The 27,957-nt window shown below is 50.7% G+C and overlaps 2 protein-coding genes across 6 annotated transcripts; one reads left to right on the plus strand and one right to left on the minus strand.

The window, feature by feature from the left end:
- Window positions 1-599: 599 nt before the first annotated feature.
- LOC118969095 (uncharacterized) lies at window positions 600-8,394 on the minus strand. The gene is made up of 3 exons (XM_073232850.1): window positions 8,287-8,394; window positions 7,400-7,883; window positions 600-763 (listed from the first exon to the last, which is right to left on the minus strand). The coding sequence occupies exons 1-3, from the start codon at window positions 8,392-8,394 to the stop codon at window positions 600-602; spliced, it is 756 nt and encodes a 251-aa protein (XP_073088951.1).
- On the plus strand, window positions 7,883-27,810 carry IPO13 (importin 13). Of its 5 annotated transcripts, none has more exons than XM_017672055.3 (20): window positions 7,883-8,610; window positions 10,364-11,100; window positions 16,320-16,460; window positions 16,569-16,710; window positions 16,815-16,981; window positions 17,194-17,314; window positions 17,401-17,548; window positions 17,986-18,167; window positions 18,250-18,276; window positions 18,460-18,606; window positions 18,765-18,908; window positions 20,181-20,261; window positions 21,047-21,184; window positions 21,362-21,458; window positions 24,361-24,413; window positions 26,636-26,702; window positions 26,782-26,840; window positions 26,983-27,072; window positions 27,366-27,547; window positions 27,639-27,810. In XM_017672055.3, the coding sequence occupies exons 1-20, from the start codon at window positions 8,527-8,529 to the stop codon at window positions 27,733-27,735; spliced, it is 2,904 nt and encodes a 967-aa protein (XP_017527544.1). In that variant the 5' UTR covers window positions 7,883-8,526; the 3' UTR covers window positions 27,736-27,810. The 5 variants fall into 5 exon arrangements, 4 of the variants coding, with proteins under 4 accessions (XP_017527544.1, XP_036858155.1, XP_017527545.1 ...); XM_037002260.2 differs by having other exon boundaries at window positions 27,446-27,547; XM_017672056.3 differs by having other exon boundaries at window positions 18,460-18,594.
- Window positions 27,811-27,957: the final 147 nt, after the last annotated feature.

A 27,957-nucleotide genomic window follows, 5' to 3' on the forward strand; every position in this document is an offset into this window, starting at 1 on the left:
ACAGACAATCCCATTAAACTGTCCCATCCTACATACTGTCCCATCCCACCACTGATCAGTGTCCCACCCTTCAGGGCACCCTGACAGGTATGTACACTGCTTCTGCTTGCAGATGGTCCAGCATAGGGAACTCACTACCCACATTCCATGAAGCAGCCTAGGGCAAGAGAGCATCTGAGGGTGGGGAAGAGAGTGCAGTGGATACTGGCTTGGGGGAATAAAGCACAGAGCAGCAAGGGGATAAGAAGCCAGGAAAGGGCTGAGGACCCCCAGAGGAATGTGCACCTTGGGTGTTGAATAAGGATATTCATTTATTCATTCAACAAATATTAAGTGCCTATAATATGTTAGATACTGGGTAGACACTAGGGGTACAGAAGTGAAAGGGACATGACCCCTGACTTTAAGCTTAAATTGAGAGAGACAGACAATAATGAAATAATTATTTAAATTCAATTTGGCAACTAGTATGAAAAAGGACAAGGAGCTAAGAGGTACACACCTACATCTGGAAGGAAGAACAGGTTAGCGCTCACGCTGGCATTCCACATTGTCCCTGAGTCATCTCCAGAAAGTCAATGCAATCCCTCTGAGCTTTTCTACATGTCCTGTGGAACCTTGTTTCCTGGGTCCCATGGATTTGACCTATAGGATTTTCTTCTTTGGAAGTAATATTGGGACATGTACTGGAAAGGCTGCTGAGTCTGAGGAACTGTGGGACATCCAGAGGGGCCGTTGGGAGGAATGATGTGCTGGTCCAGAGCTGAAGAGAGAGGGCTGAGCTGGAGATTGATCTGGCAGCTCTGAGCACAACCAGGGTGGCTGAGAGCACCATGAGGGTGAGGAGCATTTGGCACTGTTAACCAAACTCCTACCAGACGGCCTAAGTGCCCGCCCGCTTTCAGCACAGGTGCCCCCTTTTGCCAGGCTTGAGTAAGGAGGAGCTGGCCAGAGCTCTCTGAGGACCGTGTGCATTCTGGGTCAAGGAGAAATGATTCCGTGCTGCCACTCTTCTGTGTTCCTGCCCCAGTTCTAGGTGCTCCCAAAACTTTGGCACTCTTGTGCTGCCCTAAAACACCCCCTTGGCTCCTCTCTCTGCCTTCAAACTAATTCAGGATCCTCAGCCTCCAAGTACCCTCCTGGCAAAAAATAAAATGGCGCCAGTGTCAGATACTGCAGTCATGAAGGCCCAGGTCCTGGGCCTGGTTGAGGATGAAGGGGTACATTCGATCAATTACAGGGTCATCAGCTCCATGAAGGCCCTGCTGGAAAGACTTGAAAGCCTGGCTTAGTCCACAAGCCCTCTAGTCCCTGCCCCTCAGTGGAGATCTCTGCTCTCAGAGTGACTTAAAGGAGATAGATTGAAGCCATCTCCAACAGTGCTGGCAGTGACAGAGCCAGGTCAGAACCCGAGACAAAGGTGCTGGCTCGCAACACTCCCCAGCTGCCAGTTTTTGAGGGAGTAGGGTCCCCCCAACTCAAGGGTGCATTCTGGGCTGTGCCCAATGTCTCACCAAGTCCTGGATGAAATGGCAGCTTCTCCAGGAGGAGTGTACTCCCACAAGAACTAGCCTAAATTTGCAGCTCACAACAACCCAAATACCAGGAAGGAAGGAAGGAAGGAAGGAAGGAAGGGAGGGAGGGAGGGAGGGAGGGAGGGAGGAAGGAGGGAAGGAGGGAGGGAGGGAGGGAGGGAGGGAAGGAGGGAGGGAAGGAAAAAGCTATGTTCCCCAGAGGAAACAAGCTGCAGAGCTGCACTGCTCTGCCTCCTGGTCACCTGGCATATGACTGCACGAGGCAGGGCATTTTCACTCCTGTGGGCCACAGGGGGCTCTGTTACCTCCAGTTTTGACTGTAGCCTCTTTTTTTTTTTTTTTCATATTTGCAAAACTTCATTGTCTGTTTGAGTGGTCTTCCCAGAACTAAAGTATGATCTCCTATAAAGGGGTATCAAGTTACCACCTCTTGCAAGACAGAGAACTACAGCCTTTGAAATGAGTTTTTCCAGCTTCAGGGAGCACCCAAAGCTTCCTCTAGATTTGTTTCACCCAGGAATTAAGGTTGGGGGTTCCATGTGCTCCCCTGCCCTTGCCAGTGGCTTTCCTCCTCTCTTGTCCTGGGCTTTCATATGCCCCCTGGCTAGAGAGGCAGGCACCACATCAAGCAGTGGACTGGCTGTCTAACTGAGATCTCACCTTGAAAAGGAGAGGTTGGGTAGAAGGCCAAGAAATCCAAGAAAAGATCTAGGAGAATCTCTGCCCTGTGAGATCACCTTTCTTACAGAAGTTGTTCTTAACCTGTTTTGGGGTTGTAGAGTCCTTAGGGGACCAGGTGAAAACCAAGGTGTCTCCCACCCACCCACCAACACCAAGTGCAGAGAAAACCTCTGGCACAGAAATTGACAAACACAGACCTTGAATCTCATTCAGAGATTCCTTAGGAGTCCATGCCCTTGAGGTTTCATGCCCCATTCTAGATACTATTATAAATGTCCTCCTGTACTCAGGACCCCATATCAGGGCTCTTTGTCTCAGTTACCTGCAAGCCTCCTCATTCTTCAACCTTTTGCTATTCTAAGAAGATTATCTTTTTTCCCTCTGCATTTAAACTTGTTCAAATATTTCACAGCATAAACAAACTTGACACTGAGTGCAAATGTATATATATTATCTGCTTCCACCTTTCCTCCTCCACCAAGAGAGCTCTTGCTGAGATCACCGGAGGCCTTGTTACTAAGGCCAGAGGCCATTCCTCAGTCTTTAGTTCTTTGAACACTCAGAAGTGCTGGACTTTATCAGCTCTCCTTGAGGACCTGTCTTTCCTTGACTCTCTCGATCCCACACTCTCCTGGCTTTTCTCCCACCCCTCAGCTGCTCATTCCCAGACTATTTTTAGGTTCCTTTTCCTCTCTTTGCCTCTTAAGTGTTCCTCAGGTCTCTGCTGTAGGCCTCCTCTTCCCATTCGACTCTCTCCCTGAGCAAAATTATTTATTCCCAAGGTTTCAGGTGCCACCTCCATGCTGATGAAGCTCACATTGAATCACCAGCCTAGACCTTTCTCCTGAGCTACGAGTCTATATTTCCAATACTTCTATCTACATATCTTCAGCAACCTCATACTTAACAAATTTGCCCTGGATATCTTCTCATTGTTTCTTCAGATCCATTCTCCATCCTTCTCTAATCTGCTCTGAGCCTTGCATCAATGAACTTCTCTGCTCTCCAGCTTCCAAACCTCCCCCCATGTCCTCTCCTGAGTAAATGGCACCAACTTCCAACCAGTGACACAAACCAGAAACTTGGGCAACATCCTGGACTCCTTGAGTTTTGTCACTTCCCTTCTGCATTGGTCCTCAAATCCTTAGATCTGGCCAGTCCGTCCCCTTTTCTCTGTTCTGTTGAAGTCTTCACAATTTGGGGGATGTTTTATTGCTTATCTTGACTGGTCTCTGTTTCCAGTTTCACCTCCTTCTGGTCCTTCTCAACCATGCAGCCAGAGAAATCACTATTTTCTTAACATTAACTGAGCATTAACAGCCATATTACAGGGTTCAGAGGTCAGCTGGAAACATGTTCTACCATCAAGCAGACCACAGTTAGAGCTGCAGATGGGAGAAGGGTTGCCAAGTTTAGCAAATAAAAATACAGGACATCCAATAAAACTTGAACTTCATATAAACAATAAATACTTTCTTTGGTAAGTATGGCTCACTCAATAAATGGGACTTATTATACTTATACAAAAAATAACTGTTCTTTATCTGATATTCAGATTTAACTGGTATCCTGTATTTTTTCTAGCAACCCTGGGTGGGGGTAAAAAAGTAAATCAAAAAATGCAATCAACTATTGTTAAGTTCCCCAGTACAAGTAAGACTAGGGCACAATTAGGTATGTCAGGGTCGGGAGGAATCTACACTCACAAAGGGAGAGAAATCAATTTTACCTGGAGGGAAGGGGAAGAAGAGCCAGGCCTGTTTCCATGGAGGAGGTGGCTCTTGAACTGAGACTTGACAAATGAAGTATTTGCACAAGGTGGACAAAGGACACTGGGCTTGTACTGGCTATCCTTATTGTCTTCATTGCCTGTCTGCTCTAAATTCATCCTTTTCACCTACCATACCCTTCTGGACAAGGTGAGTGTGGGTCTGATACTTGGGCAGGGGTTGGGGGTGAGGGCCTCTTCCTTGTACTATCTCAGCCCTAGGACTCTGCTACCCCTATATTCTTTAGAGTTCTCTTCACTTCTTACCTCGATCCCCTGTTACAGTTCAGAATTCTTTTATTAACCGATCCTGTGTGCTTACTGTGAGGTTTCTCTTGATCATCCCAGCCTGACACAGAGCCTTCTCAGCAGAGGCAGCAGCATGAACAAAGGCAGAAGCCTGGAACAGCCGGGAGTGTCCCAGGACAGGCAGCAATGTCGTGCAGAATTGGGAGAGGGCCCTTATCCAGACAAAAGGCTAGAGAGATTATAAAGGTCCTTGAACACTATACTGAGAAACTCAGACATTGTCTTGAGGGGAGTCACTGAACAGTTTTAAGTAGGATTGGCTAAGGATATTTTCAGTGGAATCGCTGGCTGTCTAGTATGGATCACTGTGTCTAGTATGGACAGAAAGGGGTAAGGCAGGGGGTGCCAGTTAGAGCTGCTATAGTCAGAGATGTTCAGGCCACAAATGCTGGCACCATGATCCAGGGCAGAAACAGCGTGGAGAGACAGCAGAGATGTGAGGCACAGTAAACAAGACTTGGTGATAAGTGGGTCGTGAGGGCTTAGTGAAAGGGAGTTTCCAGAAGTCTGGCTTGGGTGACTGGTAAGGAACATAAAGGATGTTGTATTTTTAGCACATGATTGGGATAAGGTGTGGAGGAGGTCATTAGTTTGGTTTTGTACATGTTCAACTTGAGGCGCTTGCGACACCTTCAGAGGGCAAGGAGGCCAGTAGCCACTGAATCTGAGGGTCTGGAACTCAGAATAGTCTGGGCCAGAGAGATCTGGGAATCACATCTGAAAGCCAATGGAGTGGTGAGATCTCAAGGAATAAGAGGAGAGAGACAGAAGCCGAGGACTGGAGAAACGGACATTTAAGGAATAGGGAGAGGAGACCAAACAGGAGTGGTCAGAGTGGCAGAAAAAAACAAAGCAGAACAGGGGGAGGGAACAGTCAACAGGGCCAAATGCAGCAGAAGAATCAAGTCACATGAGGACTGAAACTGTTGGGTTTTCTTGCAACACAGGGGCCTAGGGATTCAGGCTAACGTTCTTACTGAAAACAACTAAAAATACTAGACAAACAGATATTTAAAAAAATTAAATGCATCCATGAGCTGACAAACACATAAAAAATAGGCCAAAAAATTAAGTGAAAGCAGGAAACCCCAAGGCATGCAAAGCTCAGTAGCCGGCTTTCACTTTGAGGGCGTTGTCCCTACCAGGCAAACTGGGGCACTGGGTGGTAAGGGCACCCTGAGCTTATGGTGGAAAGCCTACTTGGAAACTTCAGGACCCCAAAGGGCTATGCCCACACTTAAGGGTGAATTAGAAATAAACCTGCTCCTCTGCTATCTAACCCCTCTCCCTCAAACCAGGGCATTACAAAAATAACTGCCTGCATTTAACCTTGGTGCTAAATGGAAAGGGAAAAACCTCCCATAGTAATTCTTAACTGTAAGCAGGCCTTCATTTGTTTTTGCACACCAAACTCACACTGTTTTGGAAGGCTGAGAACTTCATACTGAGAAGTTAATTTGTCATGGACATGGATTGCTAGTGGTTCGCTTTCTCCTGAATTTGGAGACCCGTCCTAGAGTTGTCACGGGTTCTGGCCCCAATATGTCTTACTCTCATCCCTCAGAGGAGAGAAGAACCTGTCTGTGACTAGTTTCTGCAAGATTCATTCCTGACTTGGCTTCAAGCTATCCTGGATTGCCATCCTCCTCTCCTGGAAGTCCCCTTTGGTTTGGCACCCAACTCTCCCCAGGGCCTACGGCAATCCATCTATCCTTCGCAGTGTTTGTGAAGCATGTTCAGCAGCTTATTGTTGAGACTTGGCTTCTTTCCTTGCAGGGAAACCTCAGGCTCAAGAAGAAGCCCAGAACTGGAAGCAAGAAGAAAACTCACATTGATTAAGTTATGGCCTCTGGGCTGAGCCCCATTCATAAACCATCTCAGCTTGTCCTTCTCTTGAGGAATTACTGTTCTCATTTTTTAAAAAGAGAGTTTCAGAAGTCAAGGTCTTATGGCTAGAAAGAGGCAGAGAAAGATTTTGAACACAGGCCTACGTCCAGAATTTGTGCTCTTAACTCTCCCACATTCCCCACCTTCCATGGTGAAATCTCCAGTCAGCATCGGAGCCAGGGCATTCCACATCCCTAGGCACAGATCTAGACTCAGTACTTTATCTGGGGCTTCCTGTTTCCTCCTTCTTAATCTCCCCTGCCTCTACTCTTCCGTCTTTCAATTTACACTACTGACGGATTTTTCTAAAATGCAAATCCAATCATCATTGCCCACTTGGAACCCCAGAAGTTTTCACATTACACTTAGGATAAGGTCTAAACTCCTTCAAGAGTCTACTGCTCCCACTTGTCTTTCCAACCTCATCTTCGTTACTCATTCCTCTCCCTTCCTCACCCCACATATATGCCCTTAAACTGAACAAAAACTACTAGTCGTACTTGAAACACTTTCTAATAAAGATTTCTTGGATGACTAGATTCCCACTGGACTTAGCTTAACAGCTAATCAAGCCCCCTCCTCTCCAGCCTCTATTCCTCAAGCTCAGATTAAGCTTCTCCTCCTCACGGAAGCCTGCATCCCCCTTCTCAGGCCTCAGTGGCTTGAGAAAGCCACAGCCAGCTTTCTCCACTGAACACAAAAACAGAGGTCCTTTTCCTTTTTTATTCTTTTCTTTCCCTTCTGGCATAGATGGCAAGACAAATGAGAGGTTATGGGTAGGCACTGCTGGGGTTTGTGGCCGACCAGATCTGTGGCTGGTCTCTGTTACCCTAGCTGTGCGTTCAGGGACAAAATGACCAACTGAAGAAAAAATACCTCAGAGTTGTTAAGAGAATTGGACCTCAGGCATACAAAGTATTATTCCTAGCGCTTAAACGTGAGCTATTCTTGTTCTAATCACTCATAAAGAGGAGTTGCTTCCAAAAACCTTAGGAAAGTCTCCGAGCACTGTCCATGGTATGTGCCTTCCTGGTTGCTCACTGGGTGGTCCCGAGAGCTGTCCTTTTTTATTCCCGAGGGGCGCCAAGCCCTCTTTTTTCTCAGGGTAATGCTAACTCCTTCTTCCTAGACAACCCCTTTCCTGGGCCTCAGGATGCGCCCCCAGCAGAGCACCGGGGTGACCTGTCTCTTCCCGCCCACCCCTCAACACACACCTTACCCTCCAGCTTGGGCTCCCAGCTGCATTCACCGGCCCCTTGAGTAGCATTCTTCCAGGAAGGTGCTCCGCAGCGCCTCCCGCCGGTCTGACTCGGATGCCCGACGGTAGCGGTAAGCCTGGGGTTAGCCTGGTTCCGCGGGTCCCCAGCCCACGTGCTCCCAGACTCCGCCGCAAGGCGCCGCCCTCCTGCTAGGCCCAATATGGACTGCATTTCCCAGGGTGCATAGCGGCGGGGCCTTTGCTTGACAAGGGCCTCGAGAGGCGCGCCGCTCCGTTGCCTGCTCGGGGACGCGCGGGCTGGCGCGAGGAAAGGGCCAGGGGCCCGGAATGAGTTTCCGCTTAGTTCCGCTGGGCCGTGCCGGGCTGTGCCGGGCCAGGCCGGGGCGGGGGGCGGGGGACGGGAGTTAGCGGTGCCAGGGACAGGCGCTTGGGGCAGCCCGCAACTGGCTGAGGTCCCCTCCCGGTCGGGACCGGGCCGGTTCGCCTGTCAGTCACTGGGGCGGAGGCAGCGGCGGTAGCAGGGCCAGAGCTAGCCTGTGAGAGGATCGCGGGCCAGGCCGTGCGGAGGGGACCTGCCACAGCCCCTCAACTCTACGGACTCCTCGCCCCAGACTCGTGAAGCTGCACCCCCGCGCTTCGTTGGACACCTCCGTAACCGCGAAGGGCTCTCGTCCCCGTGACTCCCCCACCCCGGTGACCTCCTCTTAGGACCCGAGAGCTCATTCAGACAAGGGTGTTGTGGGTACAGGCCATCGACCCTGTGACCTCTCAAGGGCTTGGGGCTCAGTTTTCCCCGCAAGTCTCTCTCCCCTATGACTCCCTCATTGATTCTGGGGACAGTGCCGTGACCTATCACTAGGACCCCGGCCTGCGAATTCCTCGCTGACGGCTTCCTCCTCGGAGTCCCCCTCAGTGGGTCTCCTAAGAGAACACCTTTTGGTCTCTGTCAAGTCCCCCCCACCCCCCAACCGAGGTGGGGAGGCGTCGGCAGCCATGCCTGCCCAGGGCCCCCTGTCACCCCACCACTCCCTGGGCACTCAAGCCGGGGTCTAGCAGGGGGCCAGCAGTGGAGGAGCTGGGGCAGGAGACAGGTCAGGGTCTACCTCCCTGCTGGGGAGGGAGCAAAGATGGAGCGGCGGGAGGAGCAGCCGGGGGCTGCAGGGGCTGGAGCAGCACCAGCCTTGGACTTCACTGTGGAGAACGTGGAGAAGGTATGAGGGCCCTGGGGTGGGTACTCCAGTGACAGAGCAGAAGTTCTGGGAACTGACACATGCCAGAGCCTAGGCCTGGGCTGGGTGCCTGCTGGGATGGTGCCCCCAGAGCACCTGGCATCTGCTGTCTCTGGCATCTGCTGTCTCTCTGGGAAGGCAGAACAGCAGTGTTAAGGTTGTCCTAATGGGCTATTTCTGGACTTCCTTAGACCTTGGTCATCTGTATATACTCTAAAGTCTTGGGATGGCCCCTCCAGGGTGCTGATGGCTTAGACCTCCAGCCAGACTGGCTATTCTCCAGCTCCAAGGGAACTGCATGAGCAGCGCAGTAAGAAACCAGGAATCCAGGAGACCTACTCAGTCCCCAGGAGCCATAGTGATGCTGAACCATCCTGGACCTGTTTTGTTGAGCCAGAGTCTCAGAGAACAAATTGCAATAAAACAATCTGGGTTATATTTTCTCTCTTCCTTGGAATGGGAGTCCTTCTTTTATTGGATGGAGGCCAGACCACTCCTGGCAGGCAGGAGTAGGGCTGGCCCCTTTTGTTCTGTGTTGGATCCAAGGGGTTTGGTCCTGCTGGCAGCTTCAGGGTCCTTCCCTACTCACCTGCCCCATAGCTTCCTGCCATGGCCCTCCCAGGCTTCCCCCATTGCCTGGTCTGCCTTTTTTTAACTGCGTGTCTGGTTTTTTCCTGGGCTCTGTTCCCAGAGGCCTGGACTGCAGACACACATTACCCCTACCTGGGATGAGTGGGGAAATGGGGCACCCTTTCTTGCAGTTGCAGATATTCATTTGTTATTCTTGAGCCCTGTTTGTCATACCCAATGGTGAAGATGCATCCCTTTTTGCTTCTCTTCCCTGAGGGGCCAAACAAGGGACAGTGGCTATAACGGTTGTCAGGGGTACAAGTAGAGCTAAGCCTACTTGGATGGAGTCTGCTTTGGGGGGGGTCAGAGTCCTGTTCTCCTTCATCCATCCCCTGGGGCTGGGCAGTGTTGGCATGGTGGCACACTGTTCCTGGTGCTTCCAGGGAGATAAACTGCTGTTTTCTACTGTGAGGTCCCAGTGGAATTGGGACCCTGGGGATTTGGATAGTTGAAAGCTCCAGGCTAGGCATTTGCCAAGGCTGCAGGCCAAGACTTCTCTGGACCAGCTTTTTGAACTCTCACATGTGCTCTCTCAGGGGTGTTCTCACCCTCCCTCCAGTATGGCTCTGTTCTTGGGCTGCCTGGCAAAGTCTTAGTCCTGCTCAGATTTCACCCTGACTTTGGTGCCAGCATCTGGAGTGACCTAGGGGTGATCCTGGGTTGCTGAATGGAGCCGTTGGGTTGATGGCAGCAGCTGTGCCTGGAGGATCAGGGCCCTTTAGGCTGTTCCATGCTCTTCTCAGGCTTAGCCTCATCCCTATAGAGTCATTCCTTCCACCTGGGCCTTGCTCCCTACTTCAAGTGCCTCACCTTTGGGGATCTCAGCCTCCTCTTTTTCTGCTTTCCCTCTGGAGGTTCACTCTCTGAACCCATAATGTTTTGCTATAAAAGGATATGGTGGAATGTGGGCAAAGTTCAGGTTCTCAAGATATCAGCAGGACCCCAGACCTAGAAAACACTGCAGAGCCCTAAGCTATCCCTTCCTGCTCAAAATCCCCTGGTCAGAAAGAGATTGCAGTCTTACAGGACCCAGTCATGTCCTCTGTCTGGGCTGTGGCAGGATCCAGAATGGCCAGCACCCGCTCAGTCCTGTGCTGTCCTGCAGGCGCTGCACCAGCTCTACTATGACCCCAACATTGAGAACAAGAACCTGGCTCAGAAGTGGCTGATGCAGGCCCAGGTCTCCCCACAGGCCTGGCACTTCAGCTGGCAGCTACTGCAGCCGGACAAGGTGCCTGAGATCCAGTACTTTGGGGCCAGTGCCCTGCATATCAAGATCTCTCGCTACTGGAGCGACATCCCCACTGACCAGTATGAAAGTCTAAAGGCACAGCTCTTCACCCAGATCACTTGCTTTGCCAGTGGCTCCAAGATTGTGCTGACCCGGCTATGTGTGGCATTGGCCTCACTGGCTCTCAGCATGATGCCTGATGCTTGGCCATGCGCTGTGGCAGATATGGTACGGCTCTTCCAGGCTGAGGACTCACCGGTGGATGGCCAGGGCCGCTGCCTGGCCTTGCTAGAGCTGCTAACAGTGTTGCCCGAGGAGTTCCAGACCAGCCGCCTGCCCCAATATCGCAAAGGCCTGGTGCGGGCCAGCCTGGCAGTGGAGTGTGGGGCTGTCTTCCCGTTGCTGGAGCAGCTTCTCCAGCAGCCCAGTTCACCCAGCTGTGTGCGTCAGAAGGTGCTCAAGTGCTTTTCCAGTTGGGTGCAGCTGGAGGTGCCACTGCAGGACTGCGAGGCGCTCATTCAGGCTGCCTTCACTGCTCTGCAGGACTCAGAGCTCTTTGACAGTAGTGTGGAGGCCATTGTCAATGCCATCTCGCAGCCTGATGCCCAGAGGTGAGCTGGTACCCATTTTCCCTGAGAGAGACAGCCTGCTTGGCCAGCCACACATCCATCCATCCATCTGTTCAATAAACACTAGTTGAGTGCCTACTGGGTGCCTGGTGCTATGCTGGCGATACAGCAAAGAATCAAACAAGACGTGGTCCCTGTCCTTATCATTCAGAGAGGGAGACAGACATTAAACACCTAACCATCTAATGAATTATTCAATTAAAATATTTGATTCTTTCTGTTCTTTCCTTCAGCTAATCAGCCACTAAGTTCTGGCTGTTTGGCTCCTGACTACATTGCAAATCTATTTTTTGTTCCATTTCCACTGCCACCACCCTAGTCCAAGCTAGTCACCATCATCTCTCTCCCAAGATTACTGTAGAGCTTTCTCACCAATCCCCTGGTTGTCACTCTTGTACCCTTCGTTGTCCACCCCGCAGCTGGAGTGATCTTATGCAAATGAGGATCTAATTTTTCTTTTCTGTTCAGAACCCTTCAATGGCTTTTCACTACTCTTAGAATAAAGTTCAGAATCCTTAATATGACTCACAGAGGTGGTGTACAGTATGGCATCTCCAGCCTCACCTCATGCCATGCTCCTTGCTTTCTTCACAATCTTTGCACTTCCTTGAGTGTCCCGTGTTCCTTCCAACCTCTGAACCACCACGTATACTTGGCATATCACATCTGCCTCATCTTAAACTTCCTTAGTGAAATCCTCAGTGATTTCTAAGACTAAATTTGGTCTCTATTTTTTATTTCAGAACTCCCAGTGTTTTCCTTTCTTAGCTCATAACATGGTTTCATTATAAATTAATGTATGTCTCCCTATTGGTCTCTGTTCTGTGAGGACAGGCACTTTGTCATTTTTACATTGTCACATTTTGCTTGGTGGCACTTGGTAGCATTCAATATTTTTTGAATGGATGAAAAGTAGGAGTTGTCTGAGAGGTGAGGGGTGGGTAGGTGTAGGAGAGGTTGGTGGAGGTGGGGAGTGTTCTAGGATTCAGGAACTAAAGCAAGAGCAAAGGCCTTGGGTGGGAAGCACCATGGTACATTCAAGGACCAAAAAGAGTGTGAGTATAGTGATGTGGGTGGTCAGCAAATGTTGAGCACTTGTTTCTGTGTTGGGCCCTGTGCTGAGCCCTGGGGGCATAAAGATGAAAGGGTTGACTTCTACTGATCAGGGGCTCACAGTCTAGTAGACACATGAATAGGCATGGACAATCAGTGTGATGAATGCTCTAAAATGGAGAAAGTGGAGAGCTGTAAGAGCCCAGAGGAGACATTCAACCCAGTCTGAGAGTTCTGGAAGACTTCCTAGATGAGGTGACAACCGAGCTGTGCTTTGAAGGCTGTGTAAGATTTAGCTGGCTGGAGGTGATGGATATGGGGAGGACCTTCTTAATAGATGAACTAGTCTGAGCAAGGGAAGGGTGTGATTAGACAGCATGGTTTAAGGACCAGTCGTAGGAGATTGGGGCCCAGATCATGTAGGACCTTATCAGCCAGGCATAATATTTTCTTCTTCATCTAGAGGATGATATAAAGATATTAATGCATTTTAAGAAAGGAAATGGCATGATGAGACTTATAATGTAAACTGGATTGATTGGCCAGGGCAAGACTGGAGACCTGACACTAACATTTCAGAGATGAGGCTTTGGGAACCCTTGGCAGAACTGGAAGGGAAAAAAACCACTGAAAGAGATGGCACAGGGGAATGGTTAATGGCTCCAGCTTTGGCATTAGTCACATCTGAGTTTGAATCCCAGGTGGTCCACTCAGTAGATTTGGGTAAGCCATTTTTAAGCCTCTTTCTTCATCAGTATAGTGGGTGTGATCATACTGACATCACAGAGTTGTAAAGGTTTAAATAGGATAATGTGCACAGGGCCTACCCCTGGCATTCTATAAAAATATTTTGGTATGAGAATTAAACAAGAGAATGTCTGCGAACAGTTTAGCATGGTTCCTGTGAACTCCATAAAGGGCAGTCACTGGTATTTGGTATCATTATTGCATTGGCAGTTTATGATCTCTTTCCCCTAGTTTCTTAGTTTTCCAACTTAACATGGGTATACCAAGTCCCAGGTTAAAACGTTTCTTGGCAGCCTGAAGTGCTGGCAGGGCTCAGAGAGTCGGTGGCTAAGGGGAATTGGCCAGCATCAGTGCCTGGGTTATGTGGGGTGTCCTTGGATACACCCGGATTTACCCGCCCAGCCAGTCTCTAGGGTTTGGCAGGTAATTGATGCCTCTTCCTCTGAACCAATGAGCAAGCAAGGAGCCAGTGAGGGAACCCACAGCCTCCTGAGCGCCCATTGGCTGAAGCCCCCTTGGTTGCTTAGCAACTCTCCCCATTTTTCTCAGCTCTGCTCTGGGAGCTCTAATTGCAGGCCTGGGCTGAGCTCAATGTGAGTGGCAGCCAAGGAGTCTCAGCAGCCCTGCCCCAGCATCTCAGCTGAGCTGACCAACAGGAGCAGACCTCTTGAGCCCATCTTAACTATGGTCCTACAGACATCCTCTCTATCTCCTTCCCCCAAACCTAGAAACCTCTGGAGGCCTCAGGCCTGTTCTGTCTACTCATGCACAGGTCTCAGGCTCAGGCACCCAGGTGGTAGGAAATCTATGCAAGAGTGACCCCTATGGCTGGGCTGCACCCAGCCTAGAGTCAGAGTTTGGGCCTTGCTCGTGCTAGTCGAGGTGCCTAGCTTTGGCTTGGAAATTGACCTGCAGTGGCTTTGACTCCTGGGTTGTCCAGCCACTGCTTTCTTCATCTGCTCTCCTCTTGACTGAAGTTGTACTTGTCACCCTTAATCCTTTCCTCCACAGCTGTTGCTGTTTGCTGTCTCTCTCCTCCAGAACGTTTTTTGTTGTTGTTGTTTTTTTTCTGAAAAAAGGCTTTTCACCGGGGACTGGGAAAGGAGAGACGGTGAATTAGACAGACTTCTGGGGTTCTCATCAGTTAGAACTTGAGATATGGGCAGAGATCTGCACAGACCCTTTGAGGGAATTCAGGTTGGGCCCAAAAGGGAAGCAGACCTGAAGCAATTTAAGGGGCTCTTGTCAGCCTGGAATCTGTCTCTAAGTTGCTGTATGACCTTGAGTAATACTCTGAACCTTTCTGAGCTGTGTTGTCCTTGATTTATCCTATTATAAGACTCAGACAAGATGAATTAAGGACTTTCATTGAATACTTACTGTGTGCATGAACTTTGGCAGGTGTGAGGGAGACTCGGAATACAGTGAGGATGTGATGGGGGGGAAGGGCACTACTTCCTGCCCTATCAGCTGCTGGGAAGCTTGTGGGCCATGGCCTTGGCCCTGCCTCTGCTCTTTGTGCCAGAGTCTGGCTTGAAGGTGCCCATTGTTTTGTGGTGCAGCCCGTGTCAGGGTCATGGTCTGAAACTATCCCAGTTGTCTCTAGGCAGCATCCACGGCTGTCTCTGGGTGGGGGGTATACTGGTATAGATACCTTGTCCCACCAGACTAAGGATGTGAAGAAGGCCAGCATCCTGAGCTGGTTGCCTCTGGTCCTTCTCATCTTCCCTTATGGTTGTAACATTGCCTGCCTAGCACCCTGCTTGGGGTGAGTCCAGATAGAACCCGTCTGGAACATCAGCCACCCCCTTCCCCATAGATTGCAATGGCAACACTATGATTGACAGCAGAGGAGTCCCAAACATCTGGTTCCACCTGAGAATATCGCTTTCTCTGCTTAGTCTGATCTCTGCAGAGCTGGCTGCTGGGGTGGGGCCTAGGGGATCGGAACTAGCCTTCTCTCAGTCTTCTTTGCATACTGTGCTTCCTCTTCTCCTCCTTTGGGGATCATTGTGCTTCAGGACTCTGACCTTGACCCTCTTTTCTCTCATTCAGCACTTTTCTTCCTGGGCAGTTCTTATCTACTCCCATAGCACCAATTACCAACTGTTCCAGATGACTCCAAAATCTGTCTCTAGCTCTAACCTCTCCATTAGGCTTCAGGTTTTTATATCCAATTATCTGGACATTTCTACCTACATGTCTCTCACCAGGTAGCTCTGATTCAATATGCCTAACACTGAACTTAGCACCTCTGGCCTCCTATTAAATTTGTTACTGTCTCTCTCCACCCACGCCTCCAGGTCTCAGTAAAAAGCTCCACTGTCTCCTTAGTTTAGCCGGTAACATGAGACTTGTCCTTGACTCTTCTCCATTTTTGTATCCAGTCCTGTCCATTTTGCCTTTTAGTGCCCTTTGAGTTCATCATCTACTTCTCTCCTTCCTACTGCCACCAGAGTACATATTTGGTGGTAGCAGGTGGAGCAGAATGTGGAGACTGATGCTCACAAGAGCTGTTGCTGGCTCCTGAAGTCTTTAACAGAGCTCTGGAACCTCTTGACTCCTCAGTCTCCCATCCTTGTTCAGTCTCCCCTAACACTGTCTGTATGAATTTTCTAGAGCTTATATAAGAAAGTATCACACATTGGGTAGCTTTAAACAACTGAAGTTCATTGTAGAGGCTTGAGGTCCAAAATCAGGGTGTCGGCTCCTTCTGAAACCAGTAGGAGAGTCCCTCCTCACCTCTTTCCTAACTGCTGTCAGTCTTTGGTGTCCCACCTACATATCTTGCAGCTGCAGAACCCCAGTCCCTGCTTTGTCATCACTTGTTATTCTCCCTGTAGGTCTCCTTCACATGGATGATGGATGTCTTCTTATAAGGACACAAGTTATATTGTATTAGGGCCCCCCACCCCCACTCTGTGACCTCATCTGCAATAACCCTATTTCTGAATAAGGTCACATTCTCAGGTATTGGAGGTTAGGACTTCAACATACATACCTTTTTTAGAGGGAGAGAGTTCAACCCATAACAGTCTGCTCTCTGGCTCCCCCAAATGTATGTCCTTTTCATGTGCAAAATACAATCCCCTCATCCCAACCTCCCCAAAATCTTAACTCATTCCAGCATCAACTCTGAGTGCAATTGGAGAATACCATTCAACCTTTAACACTGACCTTCTCATACTTTCTTCCAAGAGTTTTCTTGGAGGTTTCTGACCTAAGGTTCTTCCCAATATGGGTAGTATCAAAGCTGCCATGTAGCCCTGACTTTTTTTCCTTTGGATCTGATGTGGGGAGGGGGGCTTTGATGGAAGACAGGGATAATACACCTTGCTTTGAAAGCTTGTGGGTGAGATGGGCAGACAGCTCTGATGGGTCTCCTCACCTCATGCCTCCAGGTATGTGAATACACTCCTGAAACTCATCCCGCTGGTGCTGGGATTGCAGGATCAACTGCGGCAGGCAGTGCAGAATGGGGACATGGAGACCTCCCATGGCATCTGTCGCATTGCTGTGGCCCTGGGAGAGAACCACTCCCGGTGAGGAGTAGGGCACCTGGGGGTGGGATAGCAGAGCCCCATAAGAGGTGGGGTTTTGGGGCCCTCTTGGAGGAGTGGAATGACCTTACCATATCTCCCCCTTCCCAGGGCCTTGCTGGACCAAGTGGAGCACTGGCAGAGCTTCCTGGCCCTTGTTAACATGATCATGTTCTGCACGGGCATCCCTGGCCACTATCCTGTCAATGAGACCACCAGCTCCTTGACCCTTACCTTCTGGTACACACTGCAGGTGTGTCTGCGTGACCTGTAAGACCGGGCCATGATGGCAGAAGGTGGGTCACAGTTTCTGCGCCTGCTGGTGAGATGGCTAACTCTCTTCCCTGGCTCTCTCAGGATGACATTCTGTCCTTTGAAGCAGAGAAGCAGGCTGTGTACCAGCAGGTGTACCGGCCAGTCTACTTCCAGCTGGTGGATGTACTTCTGCACAAGGCCCAGTTCCCTTCTGATGAGGAGTATGGATTCTGGTCCTCAGATGAGAAGGAGCAGTTCCGAATTTACAGGTGACGGTAGCAGGCTGATCTAGCTCTAAATGGAGTCCTGACATAATGATGCAATAAAGAGTGGGGCCAAGCCTAGGCTTCTGGCCCCTGAATCATGGGGGCTCCTTTCCCTATTCTCTAGGCACTTCTTGAGGGTTGTGGGGGTATGGGGGTGGGCCCCTGGGCTTGGAGGCAGGATTCAAGCAGTGTCTAATGCCTTCATCTATTCTTAGGGTGGACATCTCAGACACGCTCATGTATGTCTATGAGATGCTGGGCGCTGAGCTGCTCAGCAACCTCTATGACAAGCTGGGTCGTTTGCTCACCAGCTCAGAGGAGTCCTACTCCTGGCAGGTACTTCCCAAGCCTGACTCCCTCAGCCTTCCCAGACCTGTCACACCCTCCTCCTCAGCCAAACCAGTAGCACCTTCTTTTCCCAGCACACAGAGGCCCTGCTCTATGGCTTCCAGTCCATCGCAGAGACCATTGACGTCAACTATTCAGATGTGGTGCCCGGGCTCATTGGCCTTATCCCACGGATCAGCATCAGCAACGTGCAGCTGGCGGATACTGTCATGTTCACCATTGGTGAGATCTGGCACATATCCAGGAGCACATTCCCAGAACCACAGTCACCCATCCCAAGCCACAGGCAGCCTGCTAGGTCCTATCCAAAATGGGAGAGACACACATGTTCACAAATACAGTCAGCACTGTAGCCACTGACCTGGCATGTCTAGGAGTCCTTCCTACAGTGTTCTGAGCTGCAACTCAGTGAGGCTAGTTCACTATCAGTGCAACAGTAGTGCTGGGCCTCTACTGAGTAGCTCGTTCTTCCTTCTCAGCTGTAAGGCTTGCGTTTGAGCATGTGCCTGCATATTTGCCCATTTGTCTCCTGGATGAGCAGTGCTCTGTACCAGGGCTGCAATTCGACCCTGCCAGGAGCTCTGCCAGCCTTGCAGGGACATGCTACAAAGCCAGCTTGGCCTTCTTCCAGTATCCTCTCATCTGCCTTCTTCCCCCAGGGGCTCTGTCTGAATGGCTGGCTGACCACCCCGTCATGATCAACAGCGTTCTGCCCCTCGTACTGCATGCCCTAGGCAATCCCGAGCTCTCTGTCTCTTCTGTGTCCACCCTCAAGAAGATCTGCCGAGAATGCAAGTATGACCTGCCGCCCTATGCTGCCAACATTGTGGCTGTCTCCCAGGTATGCAGGGGCCCTGGTGGGGCTGGGTATGAGGGCACAGTCTGTACTGTGCTAATACCGAATTCTTTCTTTTTATCCTCAGGATGTGCTGATGAAACAGATCCACAAGGTGAGCTCAAAAGTTTCTAGGGGCTCTTTGGTGGGTATTGTGGGAATCTATGGAAGTCCTATATTCTGCCTTTTCTGACCCCTGTCCCTTATTCTCTGTTCATGGAACGTTCCCCAAGAGGTTCATTCTTCCCACCCACAACCAGATGTGTCCAGGACTGACCCTCCATGTTCTGCCCCATAGACGAGCCAGTGCATGTGGCTGATGCAGGCACTGGGCTTCCTGCTGTCAGCCCTGCAAGTTGAGGAGATTCTTAAGAACCTGCACTCACTCATCTCACCCTATATTCAGCAGCTGGAGAAGCTGGCAGAGGAGATAGTGAGTGAGCTGGTGTGTGTGTACATGGTCAGAGAGCAGGGGTGGGACTCTGGGGCTTCCCTTTATGTGGGCTATGGCTGCTAAGGGGTGGATTGGAGCTGGAAGCAGGGCTGGGGACACAGGGCCGTGCTGGGTAGGAGATCCAGAGCTTGGTTTGATTCTCCCCATAGCCTAATCCCTCCAACAAGCTGGCCATTGTCCACATCTTGGGGCTTCTCTCCAACCTCTTCACCACGCTGGACGTCAGTCATCATGAGGATGATCATGAAGGCCCTGAGCTCCGGAAGCTGCCAGTGCCACAGGGACCCAACCCCGTGGGTGATGTTGTCATTGCCATTGACCTCCACACCCCCACACCCCCAACAGTGTGAATGTCGTTGTTACCTCCAGCTCTATGGGTAATATTGTTATTTTCCCCCTGGCCCCATGGGGCATGATGGATTTGGTCCTCTGACCCTGTGAATGACCTTATCACTGCCTCCCCTCTTTGGGGAATGATGTCATTGTTTCACTAAACCCTATGGTGATGTCTTTGTCCCCAGTCCAACTAGGGTGATATCATTGTGGTTTCCCTGCCCCGTGGGGGACACTGACATTATCATTCAACTCCAAGTGATGTAATTATGGACCCCTGTGTAACCCCCAACTTGGTGGGGCCTTCCTCTTCAGCATTCACTCTCTCCTGTGGACACTGAGGATACTTTTCATGCTCCACATGTAATAGTTCTTGCCATTGAGTTGCTCCCAGTCTAGAGAAAATACATGTAAACAGAATGTTGCAAAGCAGCATGATAGCTACTGTGGTAAGTGGGGCTGTTATGCCACCTACAAGCTGTTTAATCTGGGGCAAACTTCAGCTTCCCATTCAAAACCTTGGACTTCAGAATATCAGGCTTGCTTATCTCATGGAACTGTGCTGCATAGCAGATGTGGTCTTGAGTGGAAGTACTTTGCATATTGCAAAACTCTGTTCAAATGTGAGGGACTGCTTTGGTCATTATTCCCAGGGTTCTGCTGGAGAAAAGAAAGACACAGTATCCTGGCCCCTCTACTCAACTCCCTACTCCAGTTTCAGTTACCTTTTTGACTCCAGACCAAGCCTGGACCACTCGCATCCCACAGAGCCCCTTCTCCTTTTGTGGTAGTCATCATCCTGCTCTCCTGAACCCCCAGGACCTCAGTGTACTCCTGCCTCTTCATCAGCTGCTCATACCTATGCATCCCTTGGGCTCTCTTTCCTAAGCCAGTCCGATTGAGACAGCCTCCCCACTTGTTCAGGGGCTAGCCCCATAGGCTTTTGGTGCTAAAAGTGTTTGCTGAGCAAAGTTTTAATGATCTTCTGAAGCACTCATAATATACCTGCTTTTCAGTTTGAGGCTTTCTCTAGAATCTCTAGAATTCAGGACATCCTTTCATTCATGGCGAGTTCAACAAATCAGTCCTTTTCCCAGGGTCCTATACACTGAGTCCTTAATGTGCAGTTTGAGGTTAATAGCCTTGACCTCCTGCCTGCTTCCTATTGCCAGGTCCTTCTTGGGTGGGTGAGAGTTGTGGTGGGGGCACCTCATTTCTTCCTGTGTCTTCAGGTCATCGTGGTGCTGCAGCAGGTGTTCCAGCTTATCCAGAAGGTGCTGAGCAAATGGCTGAATGATGCCCAGGTAGTGGAGGTGAGCCCCGACCCTTACTCTCTGCCCCGCTGGTTTCTTTGCTCAGAGGTGGAGCAGGAGGAAGGTACTGCTGCCCCATCTCAGCTTGAGATGGTCTGGAGGAAATAAAGGAGGTGAACCCTACCCCCATAGACATAAGGAATCTTTTAGGAAGAAATTCAGAACTCCCCAGTATCACAAGAAGTGCTCGACCAAAGGACTGTGATGTTGGGGTGACATCAAGGATCCACTACCTGCCTTTGGTCCCTTTTCAGTTCAGGATTTTCTTGCTATGGCTGCTCTCTGAGAGGAAATGGTAGAGATTTAAGTAGCAAGAGTTAAGTTACAAAGTTCCATCCTGTGTCCCTCTGAGAAAGGCCTTTTTGCCTCCTGCCTTTCAGGGAGAGTGTCAGACTCCTTTACCTTCCTTTGTTCACAGGGCCAGGCAGGACTTACAGGTAAGGATCCCTTTGTAGGCCTCCTCTCTGCAGGGCCTCAGTTCTGTTCCAGCCAGTTGTGTCTTGCTGACCAGGGCCCCTTTGCTTGCTTGCTTTCTTCTTTTTTTTTTTTAACTGAAATCTACATGACATATAACATTGTTTAAACTTAAGGTATACAAATGTTGAACTGATACATTTATACACTGTATTTTGATTGCCACTGTAGCAAGAATTGGCACCCCTGTCACATCACATAATTATCTCTTTTTAATGTTCGGAATGATTAATATCTAGTCTCTTGGCAAGTTTGATGATTATAATACAATACTGTTACCTATTTCATGGGCCCTTTGCTTTCTTCCCAAGGCGGTGTGTGCTATCTTTGAGAAGTCTGTTAAGACGCTACTGGATGACTTTGCTCCCATGGTGCCACAGCTGTGTGAGATGCTGGGTCGGATGTACAGCACTATCCCCCAGGCCTCTGCTCTTGACCTCACTCGACAGGTGGGCTCTTTGATTGGGGCAGTAGTGTTGAAGATTTAATCATAGTCAAAGGTCTGGTGGCTGGGTGGAGTCGGGTGGTTGGCTACCTTGGCAGGGGTCCTCACCTGCATTCCAAGGATGTTGGTCTGTCTGGTAACACAGAGCCTTGGCTAACCAGTGTTCCCTGCTTTGTTGTAGCTGGTCCACATCTTTGCTCATGAGCCCACCCACTTTCCCCCAATCGAGGCCCTCTTCCTGCTCGTCACATCTGTCACACTCACTCTCTTCCACCAAGGTAGGTCCTGACCGGGGTCTGTGCTGCCGCCACTGCTCTGCTTCCCCGATTGGGGAGCCAAAGCTGCCCACTCTGTTTTCTTCTGTCCCCTGAGTTGCACATGAGACTTGGTGGGAAACTGTGGGATCAAGCACAGCACAACTGTCACCCTGCAAATAGTTGATGCCTTAGGTTGAAGTGGATAAGAGTGAATGATATCTTCTATTGGCCTGCTGGGCTCAAGGCCAATCTGGATGTGGGGGAAGGTGGGGCCAGAAGCTCTGAGATACTCGGGGCACCAGGCTGGCTCCTTTTCTTTGGGTTATAATGAAAAGTGGAAAGGGCATGGTTTTTGAAGTCAGACCTAGAGTCTAAGCTCATCACCACCAACGGGTTGTGTGACCTTGGGCAAGTCACTTTTGCAGAGCCTTCATTTCCAAATTTGTGAAATGGAGATTTCTTATACTCAGTAGGATTGTTATAGGTATTAGTAGCATCTTCAGTCTCCTGGCTTGGAGATTTTGCACATCAAGTACTCAGTGAGTGCTCGTTCCTTTCCCTGCATGCAGGCTTATTCCTGTCTAGACCAAAAACCTTTGGCTGTGGTCCCAGTCCCCCATTCACTATGGCCTTCTGCCTGAGACATTTGGGAGCACAGAGCTCCAGACTTTAACCCAGGCTTCTGACTTGGAAAATAAACAGTGCTGCTCTGCCAGCCTTTTGAGTCTTGCCTTCATTTGTGGTTTCAGGCTTGATGCTCACCGGGGATAAAGCTGGAGCCGAGTGCACTCTGCTTACATTCTCAGTGTCTAGTCCCATGATGCTGGCCCCTGCTCCCATGGGCCCTGTGTAGACTCCAAATGGGGAGGCACCCAGGTGTGGGCATCCTCAGTTCTACCTCTCCCACTCCTTATATCTAGTAGGGGAAAATTCCTGGCGGTCCTAGCTCCCGATTATCCCACAGTCTGCCCACTTCTCTCCACCTCCATGGCCACCACCTCAGTGTGGGTATCTGGATCACCTCAGCAATCTTCTAACTGGTTTCCATGACATTCTCCCTTCTCTTCAATCCATTTGGCACTCTACAGCTGTCATGTTCTTTACAGAACACAAATATGAGCTTAAAACCTTTCCACTCTGGCTTAAACCCTTTTATTGCTCCCCCTTGTCTAAGATACCACCCCACTCCCACCCACATGACACAGCTCTTGCATACCTTTCACTGTCCTCTCCTGCCAGCGCCCCGTGACTCCAGCTATCCAGCCACATTGACTTTTCCCTTACTATAAGATTGCTGTGCCTTGCTTCCCTGACTGGCATGCCCTATGCCCTTCCCCAGGTGAGCTCTCTCTCCATGCATTACCCAGGCATCAGTCCTCAGAAGCTTCTCTGCAGCAGCACTGGGTGTTTCTAGCTTTGTGCTGAAACTGCATCATGTACACACTGTTGATAGAGCACCAACCACACTCAACAGTTTCATGTCTGTCTCTCCCCTAGAATAAACCCCTTAAGGGCAGGGTTAGGTCTCTTCTCTCTACATAACCAGTGCCCAAAATGACTGCAGGCATCAGATGTTGTTGAACAAGGAAGGGGAGGGCTCCTTGCCTTTGGAAACATTCTTCCTCACTGTCTGGCCCACCACTAGCAGGGCAGCTGCTTAATGTCAAGCCTGCTGTCTGCAGGGGGACCCACGCATGGGGCACACTGGGCCTCACTTTCCAGGACTTGACTGACTCGGGGCTCAGATGTGAAAGGGATAGGCTTTAATCAGTGGCTCCTCATACCCTGGAGAAGGAATCAGGGAGGAGATTATTATGTACTTTACAGTTGGGGAAACTAAGTGTTGTGGCTTGCGCAAGATCACACAGCTCCTTCGTGGTGTCTCAGGCAGATGGTCCTGCAGTGCCTCCTGCTGAGCGGAGCAGCCCAGGCAGGAGCTCCAGGTGCATGCCTTGTCTTGCCACAGGCGTCATCAGAACTGGAGGCAGAATAGTGTCCAGCCTCATATTTGTTGGGCTTGTTGGTTGTCTTGCAGGCCAGAATGACCTCCTTATGTTATGCTGTCCCTGTCTTGCCATCCCTTCCTCAGGCTCTGCCCTCCCACTGCAACATGGGGTAACATATTGACTGGTTTCCTGCTTTCTTTGTGAGTCCAGATGGTGGAGCTGGTTCTCAGCCCTGAGCCTGGCTCTCTGCTGATTTGATGTCCATATGGAGGGGTCTTGCTGGGTGGGGCTGTCAGTTTTGGCCTTATGATACAGTTTCCTCCCGTAGGCCCTGCCAGTGGCTTGCCCGGCCATCCCCACAGCATATATTGGTCACTGCCCTACCTAAGGAGTCCTGTGATTTAAATGGATCCAAGAGATTCCTTTCCCTGGCCAGACCAAGAGCTCTGAGGCCATCAAAGTGAGGGGGCAGCTGCTCAGGCTCTGATACCATGGCCTTTCCAGGGCCTTCAGCCAGGCCTTCAAAGGAGGTGCTAAAGGACCAACTTCCCACTGGCCCTGCCCTCCTCTTTGATGGCTGGTGATGGGGAGGTGTATGCTAGGAAGCAGCATAGGGTCACCCCAGCCATCTGGAGGCTGCAGCAAGCGTGTGGGGGCTGTTTCTTCAACAATGTAGAGTCCAGCATTGCTCAAGCACCAAATAATCACTTGGGGGTCCTGGCCAGAGGAGGACTGGGGAGTAGGTGGAAGGCCCCTTGGGAGGGAGCTGGGGCAGGCCCGTCCTTCACTTTGCCGTCTCTTTCTGTTGGGCTTCTCCCAGTTCATGGTTTTTGTATGTTTTGTTTCTTTATCTTGCTTCCTGCTGCTCATGTGCCCCCACGCTGTCTCCCTGCAGGCTCTCAGTCCCACATAACTATATGAGGTTGAGTTGCTGTTTGTATAATTTTTTCTTAAGTTCCATCTTTATTATATTTTAGGGCCCAGGGATCATCCTGATATTGTTGATTCATTTATGCAACTCCTGGCACAGGTGTGTTTTAGTTTTATTCATTCACGTTCTGTTCTCTCTCTTTCTCTTTCTCTTATGTTGAAATTCAATTTAAGCCTATTTTTAGCTTTCTGTTGACAAATTTTTTTTTTCTGTTCAGTTGAATAGAGTTTCTTCATCTGTTTCGTGGAAGTTGACAACCCAACATCCTCCTTTAGCGCCCCTTAGCCTCAACTAGCTCAGTCTTCCGCAAAGACCAGGGAGAGGCTGATCCTGAAGGGAGGGAGCTGGGCTGGCCTGGGGGGTGGGAGGGAGTCACTGTGCCCGGCAGCTCCTGTGTGGCTGGGGTGCCCAAGAAGTTCAGGGGTAGGACCAGAGTTGAAGGGCCTGGAGTTCATTGTCCCCGTGCTCCTGCCGGGAACTGCCTGCCTCAGTGCCCCCTGCCTGCTCTTGAGAAGGGGCTGGGGGGAGCCCCAAAGGGATGGACTGAAGGTGAATGTGCTGCTGTGGGGCCCAGAGCTGGGCTGCTGGACAGATCGTGCTACTGCTGTGGGTGGGGTGCTGGCCCCACTGTGAGACCGTGTTAGGATGTTTGCTTTGGTGTGTGTTTGTGTTAGACCTAATTTGTATGTTTTGAGTTTGGCTTGGGAAGGGAACAGAAATAACTGCTGTGTGTAGCACGTGTATTGTGTTGGGTGTTGGATAAATGTGTAGTTGAAGCGTGGGCATGTTCATTGATGACCATTGTATGTTGATGGAGTTTTGAATGTTGATACATGCCGGAGGTGTGTGTGTGTGTGTGTGTGTGTGTGTGCACATGTGTGTACAGCTGCGGGAGTGAGGAGTGTGGAAGAGGGAGTGTATGTTGTGGTAGCCATGTGTCTATACTAGGGTGTGTATGTTTGGGAAGATATATGTGTTGGGCTGTGATAATGTGGGATTAGTGTGGTGGGGGTTCTGCATATTAGGTGGTCCTGTGGGTTGGGGTAAATGATGGGTTTTTTACTTAATCATTCTGCATATTTATCAAGTGTGTAATATGTGCTTGGCACTCTGCTAGGTGCTGAGAATACAGTGGTGAGGAAAGCAGGCTCATTTCTTACTCTCCTAGAACTAGAGTCTAGTGATGGTCAGGGGTGCAGGAGGGGTGGGGAATCGGAAAGGAGTGTGTTCTGGGCTTGGACGGATGCATGTCACTCTCTGTGAGGGTGTATCTTTGGGGTGAGGGCGTTTGAGTGTGTATCTGTGGATGGGTGGTTGGGAGAGTACATTGGCTGGAGAACTGGGTAGGTTGAGGGTGTGGGCATGTGGACATGGTTTGGGGGTGTGTGGGGTTTTGGGAATGTGAATACGTAGTGTTGCAAATGTGGGAGAGCATATGTATAAGGGATGTGATGGGGTGCGTTTGAGGGTAAGTAGGGTGTTTCAAGTGAGGGTGCACGTGGGATGTTTGCACATGAGTGAACATGGGAAGTGGAAGGTGTGTGAGGGCTGGAGGGTCAGGGATCTCTGTGGTATGCATTGGGGGCTGCTGGGGAACAGTAGTGTTTGATGACTGCTGGAGCTGTGCAGAGCATCTCCTGTGACCTGAGGATGTGCCAGTCGTGTCCTGGTACCACTTGGGGTGGCCTCTCTGCCCCCTGCACTCCATCTATTCCCCTTCACTGGCTAAGGATGGCTCCTGGTCTGGGTATGGCTGAGATGGGCTTGGATGCAGGGTATCGTGGGTGAAAGATGGGGCCATGGCTCCAAGGCTTCTACCCTACTTGCCCTCTTCATGAGCTGGAGGGTATCGGAGGGTACAAGTGGGACATGGGAGGGGGGCTTTTGGACTGAGCTTCACGTCCAGCTGCCATCTCTTCTTTCTGCTGCCCTGTTAGTAAATTCAGGGGGCCTCAACTGCCTCTGTGAATCAAAGCAAAGTCACTGCAGGCTACCTGGAGCTTGCAGGAGGTCTGGCCCTGATGAAGGAGAGAGGGGAAGGTGGTTACGCAGGGAGTTACTGAGACCCAGGCTTTTTGCATTATGATCACCCAACCTCTGTTACACACACCTGTGTATTCGTGTACACATAGCATCTCTTGACTGTTCCCCTCCTGACTTATTGAACTCTGGAGTGGTCTGGATCCCCCGGAGATGTCTGGGTGGCTGGTATTGGCAGTCTCTGCCTGTGCAATGTGAAGTTGGGGCCTGGGTGGCAGGCAAGTAGGGGGATGGTCCTTGGAGCTAGCTGGGGCTGGACTTACCAGCTCCACCTCCTGCAGGCTCTGAAGCGGAAGCCAGATTTGTTCCTGTGTGAACGATTGGATGTCAAAGCTGTGTTCCAGTGTGGTAAGTGGGGCCATGTGGGCCTGGGGCCCCCTTGGGAGGATCTTAGGCCCCATCTGATCTGCCTCTGCCTCTCCCACAGCTGTGCTGGCCCTCAAGTTCCCCGAGGCACCTACTGTCAAGGCCTCCTGTGGCTTCTTTGTGAGTCCCATGCTGACCCCTGACTTCCCACCACCCTACACCCAGCCCAGGACTCCAGGGGGTAGGAGTGTGGTGTGTAAGTCTTGTCTCTGCGGAGAGCAGGGAAAGCACTGAGGCTGATGGGCCTCTCCACCCTCTGTAGACAGAGCTGCTGCCTCGATGTGGGGAAGTAGAACCTGTGGGAAAGGTGGTACAGGAGGACGGCCGTGTGCTGCTCATAGCAGTGCTAGAGGTGAGATGGAGCAAGTGGGGTGGATGGGGATGGTTGACCCTCACTGCTGAGGCAGCTGCCCTCCTCGGAACCTTGTGCCTTTGTTCTCTAAGCTTTCTGATTCTGTTTCTTCATCAATTCAGTGACTGAAAGTTAGGGTTGCTGTGGGGATCAGATGGCTCCCAAAGGCAGCACTCATTTATGTCATGTGCAGTTCATCTGGGGAACTTTCTGGGAGTGGGCTGGACATGGCTAGGCACCCTTGGCTGCAGAAGGCTCAAGGCCCTGGTGTTCTGAGAACCCATTTCCCTCAGGCCATTGGGGGCCAGGCCTCCCGCAGCCTCATGGACTGCTTTGCCGACATCCTATTTGCTCTGAACAAACACTGCTTCAGCCTCCTGAGCATGTGGATCAAGGAGGCACTGCAGCCACCTGGTTTTCCCTCTGCCCGCCTCAGCCCTGAACAGAAGGATACCTTCAGCCAGCAGATCCTTCGGTGAGCAGAGCTAGTGGTACCCGAGCTTGAGTGGAGAGGAAGAGGTGGTGTTGGTGTGTGGTTCTAACCTGCTCTCTCTTCCCTTCTTCAGTGAGCGAGTGAACAAGAGGCGGGTGAAGGAGATGGTGAAGGAGTTCACACTGCTGTGCCGGGGGCTACATGGCACAGATTACACAGCTGACTACTGAGGGAAGCCCTCATCCCACCACACCTCCTCCTCACCCCTCCCTATCCCCAAAGAGTAAATTTGGACCCTCACCACACTGCTGTCTTTGCTTCCTCTCTGCTGCTACCACCACCTAACTAGATGACCTCAGAAGGCCAGAGGGAAGGATGGGAGGATTCTTGGACCCAGGCCCGGGTAGGGAGTGGTGGGGCCAACTTCTGTTAGGGTGAAAGGGGCACTACTG

This window comes from Manis javanica, chromosome 4 (genome assembly GCF_040802235.1).
Source record: "Manis javanica isolate MJ-LG chromosome 4, MJ_LKY, whole genome shotgun sequence".
Taxonomy (NCBI): Eukaryota; Metazoa; Chordata; class Mammalia; order Pholidota; family Manidae; genus Manis; species Manis javanica.

Excerpts from the sequence above, each read along its gene's own strand:
- LOC118969095 (XM_073232850.1), bottom strand. The coding sequence starts at position 8,394 with ATGGCTGCCGACGCCTCCCCACCTCGGTTGGGGGGTGGGGGGGACTTG. Across the intron at positions 7,884-8,286 it reads GGGACTCCGAGGAGGAAGCC|GCGAACCGGCCCGGTCCCGA; the intron begins GTCAGCGAGGAA and ends AGTGACTGACAG. Across the intron at positions 764-7,399 it reads CTGGGAGCCCAAGCTGGAGG|CTCTGGACCAGCACATCATT; the intron begins GTAAGGTGTGTG and ends CTCTCTCTTCAG.
- IPO13 (XM_017672055.3), top strand. The coding sequence starts at position 8,527 with ATGGAGCGGCGGGAGGAGCAGCCGGGGGCTGCAGGGGCTGGAGCAGCA. Across the intron at positions 8,611-10,363 it reads CTGTGGAGAACGTGGAGAAG|GCGCTGCACCAGCTCTACTA; the intron begins GTATGAGGGCCC and ends GCTGTCCTGCAG. Across the intron at positions 16,711-16,814 it reads CCTTCTGGTACACACTGCAG|GATGACATTCTGTCCTTTGA; the intron begins GTGTGTCTGCGT and ends TGGCTCTCTCAG.